At 42.4% G+C, this 21,529-nt stretch overlaps 1 protein-coding gene across 4 annotated transcripts in view; it reads right to left on the bottom strand.

Annotated features, from left to right (window-relative positions):
• ARFGEF2 (ARF guanine nucleotide exchange factor 2) overlaps positions 1-21,529 on the bottom strand; it is a 105,997-nt gene that overhangs the window by 24,423 nt on the left and 60,045 nt on the right. For all 4 annotated transcript variants that reach the window (XM_074406638.1, XM_074406637.1, XM_003932550.4 and 1 more), the window contains exons 22-28: positions 19,912-20,059; positions 18,437-18,536; positions 16,382-16,422; positions 16,109-16,278; positions 8,339-8,490; positions 3,531-3,703; positions 1,198-1,358 (exon numbers count right to left, since the gene is read on the bottom strand). In XM_074406638.1, coding sequence (XP_074262739.1) covers positions 1,198-1,358; positions 3,531-3,703; positions 8,339-8,490; positions 16,109-16,278; positions 16,382-16,422; positions 18,437-18,536; positions 19,912-20,059 — 945 coding nt within the window. The remainder of the gene's footprint in view (positions 1-1,197; positions 1,359-3,530; positions 3,704-8,338; positions 8,491-16,108; positions 16,279-16,381; positions 16,423-18,436; positions 18,537-19,911; positions 20,060-21,529) is intronic.

Here is a 21,529-nt window from a genome sequence, read left to right as displayed (position 1 = left end):
AAGAGCTCTAAAGGTCAAGCGGTGTTGACAAAATATCCAGGATGATTCATTATCTTGGGACTTTCTGGAATGTTACTGTAATACATACTACTTAAAATAATACCCGCAGCTACTATTTAGTGAGTGCTATGGACCAGGCACTGTTAAAGTTCTTTTCAAGGATTAACAATTCTCACAAGGATTCCAAGTGGCAGGTAGAAAAATGGTCTTGAGTTACAGATGAATTAACTGAGGCACCAAGAGCTTCAGTAAGCTTCTCAAGGTCATGCAGCTAGGATGTGGCAGTTTTTCTACTCTCTGCCCTATTTCTGGCATTTCGACCCTCTGCTCTGTAACCACTCTTGAAGTGGTACTGAAATTTCTTTAGTAACTCTGGTTATCTAATGTTAGGCAATTTCTCTCTGGTGCTTCAGTTAACCCACTTGTACAATGAGGTATAATTACGTATCTTATGGGTCTGACGTGGGGACTAAATGATTCAACACACAGAAAATACCCAGAATGCTGCCCAACAAGTACTAAGTGCTCAGTCAACATTGGCCCTATTATCATCACATCTTAGTGAGCTGTTGTAAGGGATGAGACATCGTCTTAGAGGTTTATAGCTCTTTCTGTAAAGGATACTTAAGTAGAGATCTACACAGGCCATCATAGTTTAGAGAGACTTGTTTTCACCCAATTTCAGTGTTTTGGTACTCTGTAATTTAAACTAAGTAGGCTTCTTTAGAAAGATGAGATACATGAAAACAACAACAACAACAACAACAACAACAACAACAACAAAACAACCCATCATGTTCAGGAGAAAACAAAAGGTAATTTTAAAATATGATTCCTCAGGCACATTACAATGGCATGCCATTTCCTAAAAGAGAGATTTGTTTTCTTTCAAACAGAAAGGTCTGGCTTCATGAGCACTGCCAAAATACAAAAGCTAAAATACAACAAGCTTCTACAAAAACAATTTGTGGAATACCACAGGTTCAATATGAATTAAAATACAGAATTTCACATACACCAAAGAATGCAAAGGCCTACCTCCCTGCCACGGCAGCATTTTTAAATAAACACCTAATTTAGGGCGAACACACATTTCTAAAAGAGTAGCTGGAAAGCTCTTTGTTAGGATGAAGAATTTCTGCTCCATGACCCTTTTCCCCTTCACTGCCCATCTGAGTAAGGTGAGGAAAAACGAACCCGAGGCCTCTCAGAGACATATTTGCCACAGAAGCGGATGAGCCGAATCGCTTCCATGCTTGTGTCAGGGAAAGCGGCATTGCAGGCGAACTCTGATAAGCATTTCACAGCGTCCTGAAAGGAATCGATGGCTGCAGGAAAATGGTGCTGGAAAATAGTTGCTGGGGAAACACAAGTTACATTTTTCATAAGACCAGGATTTAGAAATGGGGATGAAAAGCACACACACACGCACACACACACATATACACATGTGCACACGCACACACACACACACACACACACAGGAGATAATTAGCTTTGTGAAAATCTAAGAAAAGCATGTCAGTATCTTTGGAAGACGGTTTTTCTCATTAAATTATTCAGGAATGAATACATTGGGTACAGCTTGGGCTAGATAATCTTCCTGAGCTCAAGCAATGATGTAAAGACCCAAATATCCATTCATTCAACATTTATTGAATGCCAACTATGTGCAGATTACTCAATGCCTAAAAATTTCCATAAAGACCAAGTAAACATCTTGTTGCATCCTGGCAGGCAGAACCCAGGCTTCCTGGTCAGTCCAGAGGAGAGGGACACGGCCCTAGCTCTGGCCTAGACTGCCCGAGTGCAAGTCCTGGCTCCACTACATCCAAACTGTGTGTCCTCAGGCAAGTGGTTATACTTGTTTTTCTGTGCCTCAGTTTCCTCTTCAGTAACATGGGGGAAATAATGGGACAGTCTATTCTCGTTATTCATGATAGTTACACTCTATAAAGTTGCCATAAACAATGAATTCAAGAATACTGAACCATGGCTCCTGGGGAAAATATGGAGATAGGAGCTAGATTCCTGCAAGTCTCTGCTCAGAACATTTTCAAGAACATTGTTGTATGTGTATTTCTGCTTAAAAGACACCTTGTTTTGTTTATTTTTTGAGACGGAGCCTCGCTCTGTTGCCCAGACTGGAGAGCGGTGGCATGATCTCGGGTCACTGCAACCTCCACCTCCTGGTTCAAGTGATTCTCCTGCCTCAGCCTCCTGAGTAGCTGAGATTACAAGCACGTGCCACCATGCCTGGCTAATTTTTGTATTTTTTTTTTTTTTCAGTAGAGACAGCGTTTCACCATGTTGGTCAGGCTGGTCTTGAACTGCTGACCTTGTGAGCCACCCACCTCGGCCTCCTAAAGTCTTGGGATTACAGGTGTGAGCCACCGTGCCCGGCCAAACAACACCTTATTTAACAGATACTGTTAATGTTGATTCATTAACACTGAACTCACAGCCAGTAGTGCTATAACTCATGCCTGAAGGCAGCTCATCTAACGTATGTATTTTTTTCGTAACACATATCACAGCCTTTCTGTACATAGAACACTACCCAGCATTCAGCACTATGCTTGGGGGGGCATTTTAAACGGTGAAATCACCAACAAAAAGCACAAAAATATAAAAAACATGGCACTCAATAGGCCACAGAAAGCACACTTGTTTCTGTCGTGACAGCTGAAACAAGAGGGCAGGGCGCCACCTTCTTCCCTACAACTGGGAATATGTGCCTTGGGTGACTAAGTTTTTTAAAAAGCTGTTCTATGCATGCACATGTTGGCAAATGACCACAAAAGCACCATGAGCATCGGTTGTGGAGTTAATAATATATGTACATCTTAGTGAGTACACACATGGAATTCACCAATAATGAGGATTGACTGTACTTCTTTCATAGTCATTACAGTGGCCTTAGGGATGAATTGACTTTCAAACTTCATCTGGCTTGAAATAACATTCACGTTTGTCTGCTGGACCCAAACTGACTGATAACAGGAAAGGCCATTTAGAAAAGGGAAGGAGTAAGTCAAAACAGAGTTAAGATGCAGATTAGGCCGGGCGCGGTGGCTCAAGCCTGTAATCCCAGCACTTTGGGAGGCCGAGGCGGGTGGATCACGAGGTCGAGAGATCGAGACCATCCTGGTCAACATGGTGAAACCCCGTCTCTACTAAACATACAAAAAATTAGCTGGGCATGGTGGCACGTGCCTGTAATCCCAGCTACTCGGGAGGCTGAGGCAGGAGAATTGCCTGAACCCAGGAGGCGGAGGTTGCGGTGAGCCGAGATCGCGCCATTGCACCCCAGCCTGGGTAACAAGAGCGAAACTCCGTCTTAAAAAAAAAAAAAAAAAAAAAAGATGCAGATTAATACTCATCAAGTGCTTACAACACTGTCTGGCACATTACTATATCACAGTAGAGCCAAGGTAGGGAGGCCCCTGTAGGTAGTAAAATAGCAAGTAAGTGACACCCTTCTAGACTTGCAGGTGGGACATTAGCAGGAAGGGAACACAGCCACTTACTGACAATGTGGCAAGTGGTCTGGAAGGCCAGCTCCACAATGTTCCCGTCATGATCAGAGGCTGCCTGGTGGAACACGGCAAAGATGTTCTTCCAGCCTGAGCGGATGTTGGCCGCCTGGGAGTTCACCATCTGGGCAATGCAGCGGATCACCATGTCCCGGATGGTGGGAGACCTGAGGAAGGAACCGGACAGCCATATTATCTGTACTTTAGAGAATGGGAAGAGAAATGAACATAGCTCATCCTTTAGAAGCAGCACTTAAACAAACATTTCTTATAGCACACAGCAATCCATATTTGGGCTCTGCCCCATTTCCTCTCACTTCCATTCCAAAACTAGCATGCTGCATAGAGCTACAACCACCAGCCTGCAATCACGAAACAATAAACTCAAGATTGAAAAGCTGACCCTCTGAATGGAAGAACAAAAGGAAAAAGGCTGGATCTCAAATAGTCCCTATCTGGGTCATGTAACCAAAGTTGAAATGCTTGCCTCTGACTTCTTTCCTGTTACCAATAAACAATAAACAATAAAACAATAAACAGCCTTGCAGTTTAAGTCATTGTTGGTCAGTTTTTCTGGCCAGAAACGTTTCTAATAATATAATTCTGCCACCTAGAGATAACCATTACTAAATTTTGTGTATATCTTCTTAGATTTTTGGGCAGGGATATACCTATATGATAAACACATATATGTGGATCGGAGTATACATATATAATTTAAGATGCAATGTTTACCCAAATTATTATAAAGCAAAACGTGAAAAATGGCTGATTTTCTGGAACAGCTGCAACTGTCTCACAACCTATTAAGACATACTATTATGAAGGAACCCTATTATCTCACAAATAGCAAGAAGAAAAGCTATATAAGCCTATTGCTTCAATAGTACTAGCTTTAAAAGTCAGTACAGTGGCCTTTGGATTGCAGGTTTGACTTTCAATTTTTTTTCTTCAGACAAGGTCTTGCTATGTTGCCCAGGCTGGAGTGCAGCAGAGCACTCCACTGCAACCTTGACTCACTGCAACCTCTGCCTACCAGGCTCATGACTTTCAAATTTTATCTGGCTTAGAAGAACATTCATGTTTGTCTTCTAGGCCCACACTAACCAATAATAGGAAAGGCCATTTAGAGAAGGCAAGGAGAAAGTCAAAACAGTTAAAAATTAGCTGAAAGTCCATAAAGTAAACATGCTACCTGAAGATAACAAAGGACTGGCTGTACAGCGTAAGTAACTTCAACATATAATAAAAATGAATTCATGGTTGTCTCCCCATGGAGAATAAAGCAACTTTTTGACAAAACTATATTTATTAAAATGTTTTTTTGCCTGATTGTTAGAAATAAGATATGATGATAGTAAAAGTTCTGGAAAATGCGGAAAAAGTATGATTTAAAAATTCACCTGGGCCCAGTGGGTTCACGCCTGTAATTCCAGCACTTTGGGAGGCTGAAGCAGGTGGATCACCTGAGGTCAGGAGTTCAAGACCAGCCTGGCCAACATGGTGAAACCCCATCTCTACTAAAAATACAAAAATTAACTGGGCATGGTGGTGCATGCCTGTAATTCCAACTATTTGGGAGGGTGAGGGAGGAAAATTGCTTGAATTGGGGAGGCAGAGATTGTAGTAAGCCAAGATCACACCACTGCACTCCAGCCTGGGCCACAGGGTGAGACTGCATCTCAAAAAAAAAAAAAAAAAAAAAAAAAATCCTTTACATGATATATGGTATTTCAAATGGAGAGATATATTTCACTATCTCTATTATACTGTCTGTCCAATTCTACAACCAGCCCTTTTCTCTAAACTATTAGTCATTTCCCACATTATAAACATTGTGAACCTTCTTTTTTTTTTTTTGAGATGAAGTTTCTCTTGTCATCCAGGCTGGAGTGCAGTAGTGCGATCTCGGCTCACTGCAACCTCTGCCTACTGGGTTCAAGCGATTCTCCTGCCTTAGCCTCCTGAGTAGCTGGGATTACAGGCGTGTGCCACCATGCCCAGCTAATTTTTGTATTATTAATAGAGACGGGGTTTCATCATGTTGGCTATGCTAGTCTTGAACTCCTGACCTCAGGTGATTCATGTGCCTCGGCCTCCCAAAATGATGGGATTACAGGCATGAGCCATCGTACCCGGCCAGACATTTATGAACATTTTTAACAGCTAAACAATATCCCATGTTGTGCCTGTACTAACATTTATTTTAACGTTTGTTTATTTAGACGGTCTGTTTTTTTCTAAAAAAATATTTTCTGTGACTTATAATGCTTATTGTATTTCATATTAACTGCTTTGGGTAATTACAGAAGTGTGGAGTTATTGAGTCAAAGGGGCACAAAAGTACCAGGATTCTTACCACATATTACCAAAGTGCTTTTGGAAATGTTATAGTAAGTTACAGTTCCACTGACAGTATCTAAGATTGCCTGGCAACATGTGATTCTAAACTCACTCTGCCCCTTTTCTTTTCTTTTTTTTTTTTTTTTTTGAGACAGAGTTTCGCTCTTGTTACCCAGGCTGGAGTGCAATGGCACGATCTCGGCTCACCGCAACCTCCGCCTCCTGGGTTCAAGCAATTCTCCTGCCTCAGCCTCCTGAGTAGCTGGGACTACAGGCACGCGCCACCATGCCCAGCTAATTTTTTGTATTTTTAGTAGAGACGGGGTTTCACCACATGACCAGGATGGTCTCGATCTCTCGACCTTGTGATCCACCCGCCTCAGCCTCCCAAAGTGCTGGGATTACAGGCTTGAGCCACCGCGCCCGGCTGCCCCTTTTCAAAAGGGAATGAGGAACAGGCAGGGAAGGTCTGGAGTTAGAAGATAAGGGCTTCCATGCAATCAGACTCGAGCACATGGCTTGGCCATGTGAGGCCTTAGTCTCCTCAGGCACTCTCAACGATGTTCCCAAAGGTGGGAAAATACTTTTGTGTATTTGCTAAAATCAAGGGTTCTGCCAGACTCTGGGCTTAATTTTGGTTCTCTTGAAATGAGCAATAAAGCAGACAATGCAGACACCAGGAGAAAGAGAGGCATATCAAGGAAACTTTTCTGGTGTCCTTTTATTCACTACCATGACAGCCTGCTGCTCTGGCTTCCAGCTTGGAAGCTTTTGTTTTCCTAAAAAAAAGAAAGAAAGAAAGGACGGACAGATGTGACAGCTCATGCCTGTAATCCCAGCACTTTGGGAGGCAGAGGCAGGCAGATCACTTGAGGTCAGAAGTTTGAGACCAGGCTGGCCAACATGGTGAAACCCCATCTCTACTAAAAATACAAAATTAGCCAGGCATGGTGGTGTGTGCCTGTAATCCTAGGTACTTGGGAGGCTGAGGCAGGAAAACTGCTTGAACCCGAGAGGCAGAGGTTGCAGTGAGCCGAGATCGCACCACTGCACTCCAGCCTGAACAACAAGAGTGAAACTCCGTCTCAAAAAAAAAAAAAAGATCCAGGCTGATCTGGAGTACACTTTTTAGGGGAGTGCGTGCAGTTATGAGGAATCAGGTCTAACAGTCATCCCTGACATTTCTTCCTTTATGCTCCATAGCCAATTCATCACACATAGTGTAGGATTCCCTTTCCAAATGTGCACATAATCTAATCCATCACTGCCACTGCTCCCACTTGATCCAAACCTGGACAACTACAATAGCCTTCTACCTCATCCTATTCCCCCTCATTTTCCATGGAAAAATGCAGGGTTATCCTTTAAAGTATGTCAGACCATTTCACTTCTCTGCTTAAATTCTTCCAACGGCTTCCATCTTTCACGAGTGCAATCTAAAGTGCTGACAATAGCCAATACCTCCTATGTGATCTAGGTGCCCTGCCACCACTGGGAGGGACTTCACTTTCTACTACCTGCCTTGCTCCCTCCATTCCAGCCACACTGGTCTCCTTACCTATGCCAAGCACTACCTGCTACGGGCCTTTTAGTTTTGTTCTTCCCCTTGTTCATAATCCTCACGCCAAGGCAGCATATGGCTACTCTTGGCTTATTCCTGACTTCTCTCAGGCCTTTTCCTAAGGGTCCTCTTAGCAAACACATGTTAGCTGCCTGCCCTGGATAGAAGAATGCTTCCATCACTATCCCCTTACCTTGACATAATGTCCTTCAGAGCACATTACCACCACTGATATTTATGTTCAAATAAATATGTTCTCCTACCTTAACCTCCCAAGTAGCTGGGATTACAGGTGCCCACCACCATGACTAGCTAATTTTTTATTTTTAGTAGAGATGAGTTTTCACCATGTTGGCTAAGCTGGTCTCAAATTCCTGCTCAGGTGATCCACCCGCCTTGGGCTCCCAAAGTGCTGGGATTACAGGTGTGAGCCACTGCACCCAGCCAAAAACAGGGATTTTAAAATGTTTTCTTTATAGTGCCTAGCAGACAGCAGGCCTCAATAAGTATAGGCTGAGTGACTGAATGAACAGTATGGTGTCCTGACCACTTTTATATCTCCCTGGGGGAAAAGTGCTAGGTCACACATAATTCTTATCCTGGTTTGCGGAGGCATCTGCAGTGGCTCTTTCTCTAATCTCCCCTAGCACCAGCCCCAATAGAGGTTCATGACACATTTCTACAAGTTACAGGATGACATCTGTTCTCCTAGGAAAGGTTACACATAGATTTTAGTGAGATTTATTTCAGAAAAATCTATATGAATCACAGTCTATTCATTCTATTTGTTTCCACTGACAAGGAAGGAAAAAAAATAATCATGTGGTTAGCGTTAGGAGGGCTTCTGGGAGCTCCAAAACGAAATTTGACCAAGGGTCTTCCGGAGCAAAGCACATACCTGTTTTTCTTCATAATATGCTCAAAGGGCCTCAGAAAATCTTTCTGGAAACGGAAGTTGGCTAATTCACCTTTCTCAAGAAACTTCATGGAGAGCTGCCTTAATGAGTCAACAGCAAAGATAGCCACATCTTCATTAGGGTTGCAGCCAACCTGAGCAGAAGAGAAACTGATGTGAAACAGGTACAGTGTAACAGTGGCAGAAGTGGGGCTCTTCGCAGCAAAGATGGACAGCCTACCTTCAAAACAAACATTCTGGGAAAACACACCTAAGAAGAAAAGAAAATGCTATTTCTTGGCTATGATCTGTCCAATTTTATTTAAGTATAAGGACGAAAATCAGTCAGTATTGCATATTTAATTAAATAAGCATTTAAAATGTGCTATTTTTTTCTTTAAATTTCATTTTATTACTATTACTATTATTTTCAAGACAGAGTCTGGCTCTGTCGCCCAGATTAAAGTGCAGTGGCATGATCTCTGCTCACTGCAACCTCTGCCTCCCAGGTTCAAGCGATTCTCCTGCCTCAACCTCCCAAGTAGCTGGGATTACAGGTGCCTGCCACCATGCCCGGCTGATTTTTGTATTTTTAGTAGAGATAGGGTTTCGCCATGTTGACCAAGCTGGTCTTGAACTCCTAATCTCAGGTGATCCACTCACCTTGGCCTCCCAAAGTGCTAGGATTACAGTGTGAGCCACTGAGCCCAGCCTATTTTTTCTTTTTTCTTTTTTTTTTGCTATTAAACTTGCAACTACACTCAATTTTTCTAATTGTAAAATACACATTACACAAAATCTACCATCTTAACCATTCTAAGTGAAGAGTTCAGTAGTATACATTCATACAACTGTGAAACCAATCAGAACTCTTTTCTTTTCTTTCTCTTTTTTTTTTTTTTTTGAGACAGAGTCTCGCTCTGTCAACCAGGCTGGAGTGCAGTAGCATGATCTTGGCTTACTGCAACCTCTGCCTCTGGGGTTCAAGCAATTCTCTGCCTCAGCCTCCCAAGTAGCTGGGATTACAGGGGCCCACCACCACGCCCTGCTAATTTTTGTATTTTTAGTAGAGATGGTGTTTTACCATCTTGGCCAGGCTTGCCTTCAACTCTTGACCTCATGATCCGCCTGCCTTAGCCTCCCAAAGTGCTGGGATTAGAGGTGTGAGCCACCGCGCCCAGTCGTCTTTTCTTTTTCTTTTCTTTTCTTTTTTTTTAACATAAAGTCTTACTCTGTTGGCCAGGCTAGAGTGCAGTGGCCCCATATCGGCTCACTGCAACCTCTGCCTCCTGGGTTTAAGCAATTCTCCTGCCTCAGACTCCTGAGTAGCTGGGATTACAGGCAACTGCCACCCTGTCCAGCTATCTATCTATCTATCTATCTATCTATTTATTTATTTAAGAAGACACAGGGTTTCACCATGTTGGCCAGGCTGATCTTGAACTCCTGACTTGAAGCAATCAGCCCATCTCAGCCTCCCAAAGTGGTGGGATCACAGGCACAAGCCATCATGCCCGGCCAATAACTCCTTTTTTTTTTTTTTTGAGACGGAGTTTCGCTCTTGTTACCCAGGCTGGAGTGCAATGGCATGATCTCGGCTCACCACAACCTCCGCCTCCTGGGTTCAGGCAATTCTCCTGCCTCAGCCTCCTGAGTAGCTGGGATTACAGGCACGTGCCACCATGTCCAGCTACTTTTTTGTATTTTTAGTAGAGACGGGGTTTCACTATGTTGACCAGGATGGTCTCGATCTCTTGACCTCGTGATCCACCCGCCTCGGCCTCCCAAAGTGCTGGGATTACAGGCTTCAGCCACCACACCCAGTCCCCAAGAACTCTTTTCATCTTGAAAAAATAAAACTCTATACCCATTAAACAACATCTCCCAAGGTGCTATTTAATATCTTCTTCATATATATATATATATATATATATATTTTTTTTTTTGTGGGGGGGTCAAAAGACGTCATAGTCTATGGAAAACCTTTTCACACTTTCCCAATGTTTGTCATCTAAAGCAAATGACTATGAAATAAATATCATCAAATTCTGCAAAATTATTGAGGCTTTTCAATTTACTTAAAAGTTGTATGTGTCTCTGGTTTGCCTACTTTTAGGAACTAGAGTTATGGGTAAATATTTGGCTGGTGCTTTTCAGACTTTTCTCTCAAGAAGAATCTCTAAAAACAGTGAGAGAATGTTTCCCATCAGCACTCCCTGCCAGTGGATCTGGGGGTATCTTGCAGAGGCCTGCTCCAAGTGAGAAATTTCATTCACATGTGATCTGACCTGATGTTTTATTTTTAACAATTATAATGCAGCAATATCATTTGTAATAATAAAAAACTGGGGCCAGGTGTGGTGGCTCACACCTACAATCCCAGCACTTTGGGAGGCTGAGGCGGGAGGATCACTTGAAGCCAGGAGTTCAAGACCAACCAGGCCAAGGCCAACATGGTGAAACCCTGTCTCTACTAAAAATACAAAAATTAGCTGGGTGTGGCAGCACAGGAGGCTGAGGCAGACTTGCTTGAACCTGGGAAGTGGCTCACTGCAATGAGCCAAGATGGCGCCACTGCACTCCAGCCTGGGTGACAGAGTGAGATCCGTCTCAAAATTAAAAATTAAAAAAAAAAAAATTGGGCAAGGCATGGTGGCCCACACTTGTAATCCCAGCACTTTGGGAGGCTGAGGTGGGCAGATGACTTGAGGTCAAGAGTTCGAGACCAGCCTGGCCAACATGGTGAAACCATGTCTCTACTAAAAATAAAAAAAAATTAGCTTGGTGTGGTAGTGGGCGCCTGTAATCCCGGCTACTTGGGAGGCTGAGGCAGAAGAATTGCTTGTACTTGGGAGGTGGAGGTTGTAGTGAGCCAAGATTGTGCCACTTCATTCCAGCCTGTGCAGTAAGAGTGAAACTGTCTCAAAAAAATTAAAATAAAAAATAAAAAAATAAAGTCAGCCTTGAAAAGGATGGAAATTCTGATACATGCAACAACATGGATGAACCTTTAAGACATTAGTATGCTGAATGAAATAAGGGAGTCCCAAAAAGACAAAGACAATATGATTCGACTTATATGAGATATCCAGAGCAGTCAAGTTCCTATAGACACAGAGCAGAACAGTGGTTGACTGTGGTTGGTAGGGTGAAGCTGGGAGTTACTGTTTAATGAGTACGCAGTTTCAGTTTTGCAAGATGAAAAGGTCCTAGAGATCTGTTGCACAACAATGTGAGTATACCTAATACTACTGAACTGTATGGTTAAAATGGTTAGGATGGTAAATTTTATATGTATTTTATTTTGGGAACAGTTTTACTCTTCCTTTTTTTTTTTTTTTAAAAGATGGGATTTCACCATGATAACCAAACTGGTCTTGGACTCCTGACCTCAGATGATCCATCCACCTTGGCCTCCCAAAGTGCTGGGATTACAAGTGTGAGCCACCCCACCTGGCCCACAGTTTTACTCTTGTTGCCCACGCTAGAGTGCAATGGTGCGATCTTGACTCACTGCAACCTCCACTTCTCAGGTTAAAGGTACTCTCCTGCCTCAGATTCCTGTGTAGCTGGGATTACAGGCACCCGCCACCACGCCCAGCTAATTTTTGCATTTTTAGTAGAGATAGGTTTTCACCACATTGGCCAGGCTAGTCTCGAACTCCTGACCTCAGATGATCTGCCCACCTTGGCCTCCCAAAGTGCTGGGATTACAGGCATGAGCCACTGCGCCCGGACTGTTATGTGTATTCTATTACAATTTTTTTTTTTTTTTGAGACGGAGTTTCGCTCTTGTTACCCAGGCTGGAGTGCAATGGTGTGATCTCGGCTCACCGCAACCTCCGCCTCCTGGGTTCAGGCAATTCTCCTGCCTCAGCCTCCTGAGTAGCTGGGATTACAGGCATGTGCCACCACGCCCAGCTAATTTTTTGTATTTTTTTTAGTAGAGACGGGGTTTCACTATGTTGACCGGGATGGTCTCGATCTCTTGACCTCGTGATCCACCCGCCTCGGCCTCCCAAAGTGCTGGGATTACAGGCTTGAGCCACCGCGCCCGGCCTACAATTTTTTTTTAAAGAGAACAAATCTACCTATGCTAACATGGTTAAATCTTTATCATTCCTTGCTAAGTGGAAGATATTTTTTTTAAAAGTGAAACAAACCGCCGGGCGCGGTGGCTCAAGCCTGTAATCCCAGCACTTTGGGAGGCCGAGGCGGGTGGATCACAAGGTCGAGAGATCGAGACCATCCTGGTCAACATGGTGAAACCCCGTCTCTACTAAAAATACAAAAAATTAGCTGGGCATGGTAGTGCATGCCTGTAATCCCAGCTACTCAGGAGGCTGAGGCAGGAGAATTGCTTGAACCCAGGAGGCGGAGGTTGCGGTGAGCCGAGATCGCGCCATTGCACTCCAGCCTGGGTAACAAGAGTGAAACTCCGTCTCAAAAAAAAAAAAAAAAAAAAAAAAAAAAAGTGAAACAAACCAAGACAGTATTATCTATAATATTTCTATGCATACATATATTAAGTACATTCATACAAAAATGTCTGGAAAGTTATACATCAAACTGGTAAGAATAATTAGCTTTGGAGAGGGCCAGATGTGAGGGGGAGGGTGGTCAAAGGTGTTTTAGCTGTACTTTTTGTTTAAAGGGGAGTATGTTAATGTAATTATAAACTAATAAAAAGAGTATTCCCCTTCTAAAAATCCAGGTAAAACAGATGTTCCAGGTATACACAACATGTTCAGTGTACAGCTTTGCTTACCCAGGACACAGTCCTTGTGCCCCTAGTTCAACAGAATCATGTAACTGTGTGAACAACCCTGACAGCACCCTGAGGGCTAAGTTACAGCTCTACTGAGCCATCTGTATTTCTTCAAATCTGGAAGATTCTTTTTTTTTTGAGACGAAGTTTCGCTCATTACCCAGGCTGGAGTGCAATGGCGCGATCTCGGCTCACCGCAACCTCCGCCTCCTGGGTTCAAGCAATTCTCCTGCCTCAGCCTCCTGAGTAGCTGGGATTCCAGGCACGTGCCACCATGCCCAGCTAATTTTTTGTATTTTTAATAGAGATGGGGTTTCACCATGTTGACCAGGATGGTCTCGATCTCTCGACCTCGTGATCCACCTGCCTCGGCCTCCCAAAGTGCTGGGATTATAGGCTTGAGCCACCGCGCCCGGCCCAAATCTGCAAGATTCTTAAGTGCCCCAGTTCACAAGGGGAAGAACATCTTTCCAAGGTGGTGGAAAAAGTTAAGAGTTCCAGAGTAAGGGCCGGGTGCAGTGGCTCACGCCTATAATCCCAACACTTTGGGAGGCTGACGGGGCAGATCATTTGAGGTCAGGAGTTTGAGAACGGGCTAGCCAACATGGTGAAACCCTATGTCTACTAAAAATACAAAAATTAGCTGGGTGTGGTGATGCATGCGTGTAGTCCCAGGAGAACTGCTTGAACTTGGAAGGCAGAGGTTGCAATGAACCAAGATCGAGCCACTGCTGTCCAGCATGGGTGACAGTGTAAAACTCTGTCTCAAAAAAAAAAAAAAAAGCTCCAGAGTGAGCAACTGAGTTTTCCATGACCTGGTGCTTAACAGCACTGATTAAATGAAACAGACATCTGTAATGAAGTTGTTGACAATGAAATGTCTGGTTCCTACCTGCCACCCTATGTCCCAAGCTTGCCTGTAAGTCGTTCGTAGATACTGAGAATTGGCACACAGTCTTGACAACAGAATCACAGGTGGGAAAAGTAACTTGAGCAAACTGATGCTCCCCTCCCAAAAGAGATGTCCCAATGAACACAAATGGGAGACTTTCTGGGAAACATTTACCAAAACACTTTTGGCTAGTCACTTCTGAAAGAACAAAGGATTCCACAGTTGCCAGCCAAATGATCTTGTGGAATAAATGAGCAGCGTTTGTTCTGGCTTAGCTGTCACATGCTTGGACAAGAATGCAAGGTACAGTAATGGCAATGATTCACAGTTTCTTTCTCAAACAAATTCACATCAATTATTTCAACTCATCCAATTAGGAATTTGTTTACTCAGAACATCAGGAAAGATAGTGCTGAGTTAGTTGATTCTTTAAAGTGATATCATCCACTCAACAAACAGTTCCTCTGGGTCAAGGCCACTTCCAATGAGGGACCTTTCCTGACCACATTTTCTCAATAATCCTGATATACAACATGCTTGATCCTTTCCCATCAGTTATTTTATTATAAAATGGGAGTGATAAAATTTTATCATAAAATGGAACTGATGGAAAAGGACAGACAGGCGGGAGTCTCATCTGTCCAGTGCCCAGCATGAAGCAGTCGGATATTTTGTAAAACAGATGGTGTGCTGTGAGGTGCCTTAATTTGAGATGATAGAAAAACAAGGAACTTTCATTAGCTGATGCACCAAGCTAGAAGCAAGCCTACATCTGACAATGCTTCATTTCAGCAGAGTGGTGGAGTAGACTAGCACCTGTCTACAAGAGGAGATGGGGTGTCCATCTCTTCTCCAGTTACATCAAACTGCTAGCTTTAAATTGGCTATGGCAGGGTATTTACACACAGAAACTGGCAGATGCTACAAATCATTTACCAGCACCCCACTGGTTATTCTATACCCCAATGGCAGACTACTTTTTAAGATTTTCCTCTATTCAATGTACAGAATTTCTGTATTTAGTTTTTATTAACACTATTTTTAAGCATTAGTATTATAACTCTTCATCTCCAGGTTTAAGAAAATTTTCTTGAGATCATGAATGTGTTTTGGTAAGAAGCTGTTATTAAGTTATGTTTCCCTTAAGAAGCAAACAACATCACAAATACATACATACATTTCTTTTGATTGCTTTGTTCCCAGTTTCTTCACTGTGATAAAACATATCTGATATTTTATTTATTCAATATATGTGTGCATATGTCTATATGTATATAATAAAACTTCTGGTAAAGAGGAAGAATTCAGTCTGGTTTACTCCCAACAGTTGTCACTTTTAGAACCCAGATGTGTCTTTGGCTTGTTACTGATTTAAAAACAATTATTATTATTATTATTATTATTATTATTATTTTGAGGCAGAGCCTTGCTCTGTTGCCCATGCTGGAGTGCAGTGGCGTGACCTCGGCTCACCACAACCTCCACCTCCCAGGTTCAAGCGATTCTCCTGCCTCAGCCTCCCTACAGGTGCACACCACCATGCCTGGCTATTTTTTTTTTGTATTTTTAGTAGAGACGGGGTTTCGCTATGTTGACCAGGCTGGTCTCAAACTCCTGACCTCAGGTGTTCCACCCGCCTTGGCCTCCCAAACTGCTGAGATTACAGGCGTGAGCGACTGCGTCCAGCCCAAATATTAATTTTTTCAACAAAAGTTTCAGAAGAATGGCGGCTGGAATACAAGCAGTGACACTGAAGAGTGAAACTACCTGCAACTTAACATTAGGTCATTTAAAAGGCCCTTCTGGAATTCACAATGCTTCCAAGCATCAGTGTATTTGTCCAGTGGCTGTAATGATCTTTGTGGTCTTAGCCTACATTCTGCACGTGGATATTAAAGTATTTTTAATACCACTAGATTTTTAACTCATTCTACATCAATTTTACCAATATGTAAGTATGATATTACTTCTATCAAGCTGTCTTTTGACTTCACAGGGAAAACGAATTAGAGGCATCTAAAAAAACAGGGCAAATTATCACTTCTTTTTTTGAATTCAGTTGCCTGCTTTTTTTTTTTTTTTTAACAGCAATGGTTTTTAAATTTGAAGTTACCTTATTGAAGTGATCTCCAATCACATGCCATATTCGAGACCACTGCAGTCGGATCCGATTCATGTTGTAGTATGATATCTCCACAATCTTCTGCAAGCTGAACATGCGAGGATGGTGGGGGGAGGCCAGTTCATCCATGGACACAGCACATAGCCAGCGGACAAAGTCAACTACAGGCCAGACCCAACAATACACGCAAAGCCTCATTAGGAACAGTTAAGACAGTTACAGCACGAGGCTTTTGTAGTTGTCACAGGTAAGTCAAATACATACCTATAGCATTTCCATCCAGTCTGGTAGATCCAGTAAAAATTCTAGGAAGATAATTCCAGACAAAATAAACATTAGGCTGGGTGTGGTGGCTCACACCTGTAATCCTAGCACTCTAGGAGGCCAAGGAGGGTGGATCACGTGAGGTCAGGAGCTCAAAACCAGCCTGGCCAACATGGTGAGACCTGGTCTCTACTAAAAACACAAAAAATTAGCCAGGTGTGGTGGTGGGTGCCTGTAATCCCAGCTACTTGAGAGGCTGAAGCAGAAGAATCACTTGAGCTCAGGAGGCAGAGGTTGCAGTGAGCCAAGATCACGCCACTGCACTCCAGCCTGGGCAACAGAGCCAGACTGTGTCTCAAAAAAATAAAAATAAAAATAAATAATAATAATTAGATTTGGTAGCCTGAGGGCAATTCTGCTTCTGTCTTAGCACTGGGCAGAAAAGCCAGATGACCTCTGGCCACATAGCCTTTTTCTTTTTAATTAGATTTGGAAGCTAAAGTTTCTCAAACTCTCAGACAAGGCAGAGAGGAAACATTAGGTCTGACACCTCCACCGAAATAAATGATGTGGCATTACAAGTATAGAACAGGTCAAGAAAAGTAAACTGAGTTGAAAGCAGAAAAGCCTATAGCGAGCAGAAGACAAAGTAACATATCAAAAGAGGGGGGAGCCCAGGCACAGTGGCTCATACTTGTAATCTCAGCACTTTGGGAGGCCAAGGCAGGTGGATCACTTGAGGTCACGAGTTCGAGACCAGCCTGGCCAACATGAAACCCTGTCTCTATTAAAAATACAAAAATTAGTCGGGCATGGTGGCACATCCCTGTAGTCCCACTATGTAGGAAGATAAGGCAGGAGAATCACTTGAACCGGGGAGACGGAAGTTGCAATGAGCCAACATTGTACCACTGCACTCCAGCCTGGGCGACAGAGCAAGACCGTCTTTAAAAAAAAAAAAGGTATATAAAAAAGATATAGTAAAAGAAATGATCAGAAGTAAAATGACATACTAGAAAATATCTATTTAACACAAAGAAGACAGTAACAATGGAGGAAGAGGGGAAAAAAAAAGACACGACATTATATGCACTTAACAAAGGCAACATACATGAGTCGAAAAAGGATAGAATTAAAAGGAAAGATGTTGGCAGAAGGAAACCATTTGGTTAATAAACAGAATATAATGAATATCAAAATAATAAAAAAGAAGATAGATAATTAAACAATGTCCAGAACAGGCAAATCTGTAGATTAGTGGTTGCAGTGACTAAGAAATGCGGGAAGGAAAGAAAAGGAAATGGAGAGTGATTCCTAGTAAGTATGAAGCTTCTTTATGGGAAACATCTCTCCTGGATTTTTTTTTTTTTGAGACGGAGTTTCGCTCTGGTTACCCAGGCTGGAGTGCAATGGAGCGATCTCGGCTCACTGCAACCTCTGCCTCCTGGGTTCAGGCAATTCTCCTGCCTCAGCCTCCTGAGTAGCTGGGATTACAGGCACGCGCCACCACGCCCAGCTAATTTTTTTGTATTTTTAGTAGAGATGGGGTTTCACCATGTTGACCAGGATGGTCTCGATCTCTTGACCTCGTGATCCACCCACCTCGGCCTCCCAAAGTGCTGGGATTACAGGCTTGAGCCACCGCGCCAGGCCCTTCTCCTGGATTTTTATGTCAAGTTTTGAAGTAAAAAGAAATAATGTAAAAGTTTTGAGAAAAAAAAAAGGAAACTGTCAACTCAGCCAACTCTTATTCATGCGTAGGCTTTCGATCCTATACTTTTCTTGAGATTTTTTTAAAAAGCAATTTCTACTAAGGAAACAAGGTAATTTAAAACACCAACATAAGCAAAAAACTCTTTGTTTTTGACATAATTTGTCACAATTTTAAAGTTATAACTTTTCTAAAAGTCGAAATTCAAATAAATGTGACACTTAATCTGTAGCTAACAACACTTGTATCAGTTAAACAAATTAGGAATCATTCATGTCCAGTAACTACAGAGAGGCTGCCAAACCACTGGGCAGTTCAGGCTCACTGAAAAATAAAATCATTACCTGTCCACAGCTACAACCACACTCTGTGAGCTGGTCTCACCAACTGATTCTTGAAAGCTGGCCATCTGTCTTTTATCCACTCCACCACTCACCAAATTACCTGAAACACAATGCGCAAAATCAGCAGCACTTCAAAAACAGTAAAGTATTCAGAACAAAGCATCCTGTTGTGTCAACATGCAGAGACAGGGGACATAAATAAGAATGAATCTGCAAGTTCAAAAAACAAACATACTGATGATAAAGTAAAGTTACGCTTTGGCATCTGGCATTTAAAATACATTGTGAGTATAAGCTTTCTTGTTTGTACCAACCAATACCATTTTTATGGTATTAAAGGCTTGTATTTAGGAAAACAAACTTGAATCAATTGGTATTAATCCAGAGCTCCCAGAACATGTAATGGCTCACACCTGCTGAATGCTTGGTGTGCTTTACAGAATTTCATTCCACTCATCCTCACGAGTACCTAAGAAGTGAGTGCTATTACAATTCTCCACTTCTCTAGAATCCATACTTTTAACCATTACACTGTACTATTCCGTTCACTAAATGGGACCTAGAAGACTACACTCTGTAGTTGGATGGCTAGGGGTCTGAATTATACGACCAAGAGGGCAGTATGACATTGCTCATATCTTTTCACTCCGTGCTTCAGTTTTCTCAGACACAAAATAGGGAAGATAAGTGAGTGCTATTACAATTCTCCACTTCTCTAGAATCCATACTTTTAACCATTACACTGTACTATTCCGTTCACTAAATGGGACCTAGAAGACTACACTCTGTAGTTGGATGGCTAGGGGTCTGAATTATACGACCAAGAGGGCAGTATGACATTGCTCATATCTTTTCACTCCGTGCTTCAGTTTTCTCAGACACAAAATAGGGAAGATAACAGTCCCTATTCTCATTGGATTGTTATGAGCATTAAATGAGTTGAAATATATAAACTGAGTGCTAAGAATATGACGTGGCACATTTGTTTGTCCTATTTACTATTATTACTATGTTACATCAATCAGAAGAGTCTCTCAATCCAATGTATAGCCAGAGAAATAATTCTACTTGCATAAGAATATTATTTAATTAAAGGCCCCCCCGCCATCTCCCAAAAGATGGAAGAAATGTTGAATCTACCCTTTAAAATCTAGGGACACAAATATATACCACTCTAATGTCAGGCACTAGAGATCTGGCCATTTTAAAGCAAATGGTTTTTCTTCCCAATAGAGTTATAGGTATAGAAAGAAAAGTAATGCACCCTACTGATTTTGGTATAATAGACATTTTACCTAACAGTTTAATCACAATTAAGAGAGCTGAAGCAGCATGTTTACTTGCATTCATGAATATACTGTCAGATGGTACAAATGGAAGAGACAGTTTACATAAGAGTCCTGAAAGATATGAAGGGTTTCATCCCAGTTAACTTGCAAATCTGTGACTGTCAGCTGCGGGGCTTGGTGTCTTACCTAGGCCAAGTCCCATAAACTCTTCTCCTGCCAACGTGTGGCTCTTCAGGCTCCCTTCTCTTTCACGCCCAGATCCAGACAGATAGCGGGTTTTCACACCTGTTCCTATCAGCTGAGCGAGCTCCAGCTGGCTGATGCATTTCAAGATCTAAGAGAAAGAAGGTATGAAGAAATGAGTTCCTACTTTACTGCCTAAAGAAGGGAACTGTAATCTTATTTTAGTAATTAAAGGAAAGTTGGTTAATGGAGTTATGCCATATAGATGTTTATGCAAATTTAGTAAGCTCTCAATAAAGAGAGAAAAAGCACTGGACTGAGGTGGGGGATTCCTCCCACTATGCCACTTAATAGGCACATCACTTAGTCATCCCCACCTCCTTTTTCCACTCTCCCCCTGAGATGACAACACACCAGCCTCACTTTCCTCAGAGCTGCTCCTTTAACTTGTCATCTCTCTGGAACTTTGCACTCATTGCTCCTTACGCATGGAATGTTTTCTCCCCACAGCTCGCTCCTTCAATTCCCAGCTCAGACATGTGTGTCCCTCTCAAGGAGATCTTTCTTGACTATCCTGAGATCATACCTTCCCATTACCAGGCCCTGCTCATACTTTCTTTTTTCTTAGTGTTTACCACTTTTTGGCATTACATCATATATTTATTTGTTTGTTTCCTGCCTTAGGTGCCAAGACGGCATTTACTCTGTCTTATTCACTGCTGAACACAGTTCCTGCCACTTAAAACTGTTGGCAATCATTAATTGGTTTAACTAAAGGAATAAGAATATGCTCTAGAGAAGGCATGCAGTGGGAGGTAAGACTGAATCTCCTGGTCCTGAGGGATGCCTCTGGTGCTTGAGGATGCAGACCTGCACACAGGCCCTCTCTCACCTGAAGCTTAGCTGTAGAAACAGAAACTGGTCCCAACTTATATCAGAGGAAACACTGGCTACATGAAACTTACTGAGGGATGGCATGTAGACCTCTAGGGAAACCCTGAGGAATTTTCATGAGAACTTCTTATTGAAGCTAGTGTTGCTTTTCAAAACGCTGACCTTACAATTCAGTCCCAGAGTCCACTATACCACTGAGCACTGCAGAGTATCTTTACTTATATGTTGCTTTTCTCTTGACTGAGAAATGGACTTAATTCCACCAAAGAGAATCATCCCCTGATTTCTTCACACAGCATGATACTATTAAATTATTATTAGTAAGCTAATAATGCCCTTTCTTTTGCAGAAGCTGGGGATGGCTGGAATTCGAAGTATGTCACCAAAACTGAAAGGCCAAAGGCTTATTAGTTCCAAGCTGATTTCTCAGGGCTTCTGACAACCACAGAGGTAGCTAATTAATTTTCAACATTTCTAGATCCTACCATATACTTCGCAGGCAGCAGGAACTTCATATTGGTCATACCTCCCAGTCTAAAAAAAAGTTTTAGACGAAAAAGCAAGTATTCATTGATTCTCTAGGTATTATGACTCCTTAGAAGGCAGGAAATAATTTTAAAAAGCACACAACTCAAAATAATTTTTTTTCCTTTTAGAGACAAGGTCTTGCTCGGTTGCCCTGGCTGGAGCACAGTGGTGCAAATCATAGCTCACTGCAGCCTTGAAC

Source organism: Saimiri boliviensis, chromosome 9 (assembly GCF_048565385.1).
Source record: "Saimiri boliviensis isolate mSaiBol1 chromosome 9, mSaiBol1.pri, whole genome shotgun sequence".
In the NCBI taxonomy this organism is placed as follows: Eukaryota; Metazoa; Chordata; class Mammalia; order Primates; family Cebidae; genus Saimiri; species Saimiri boliviensis.
The sequence above is the reverse complement of the archived record's forward strand: the minus strand, read 5'-3'. Positions and strand labels throughout refer to the sequence as shown.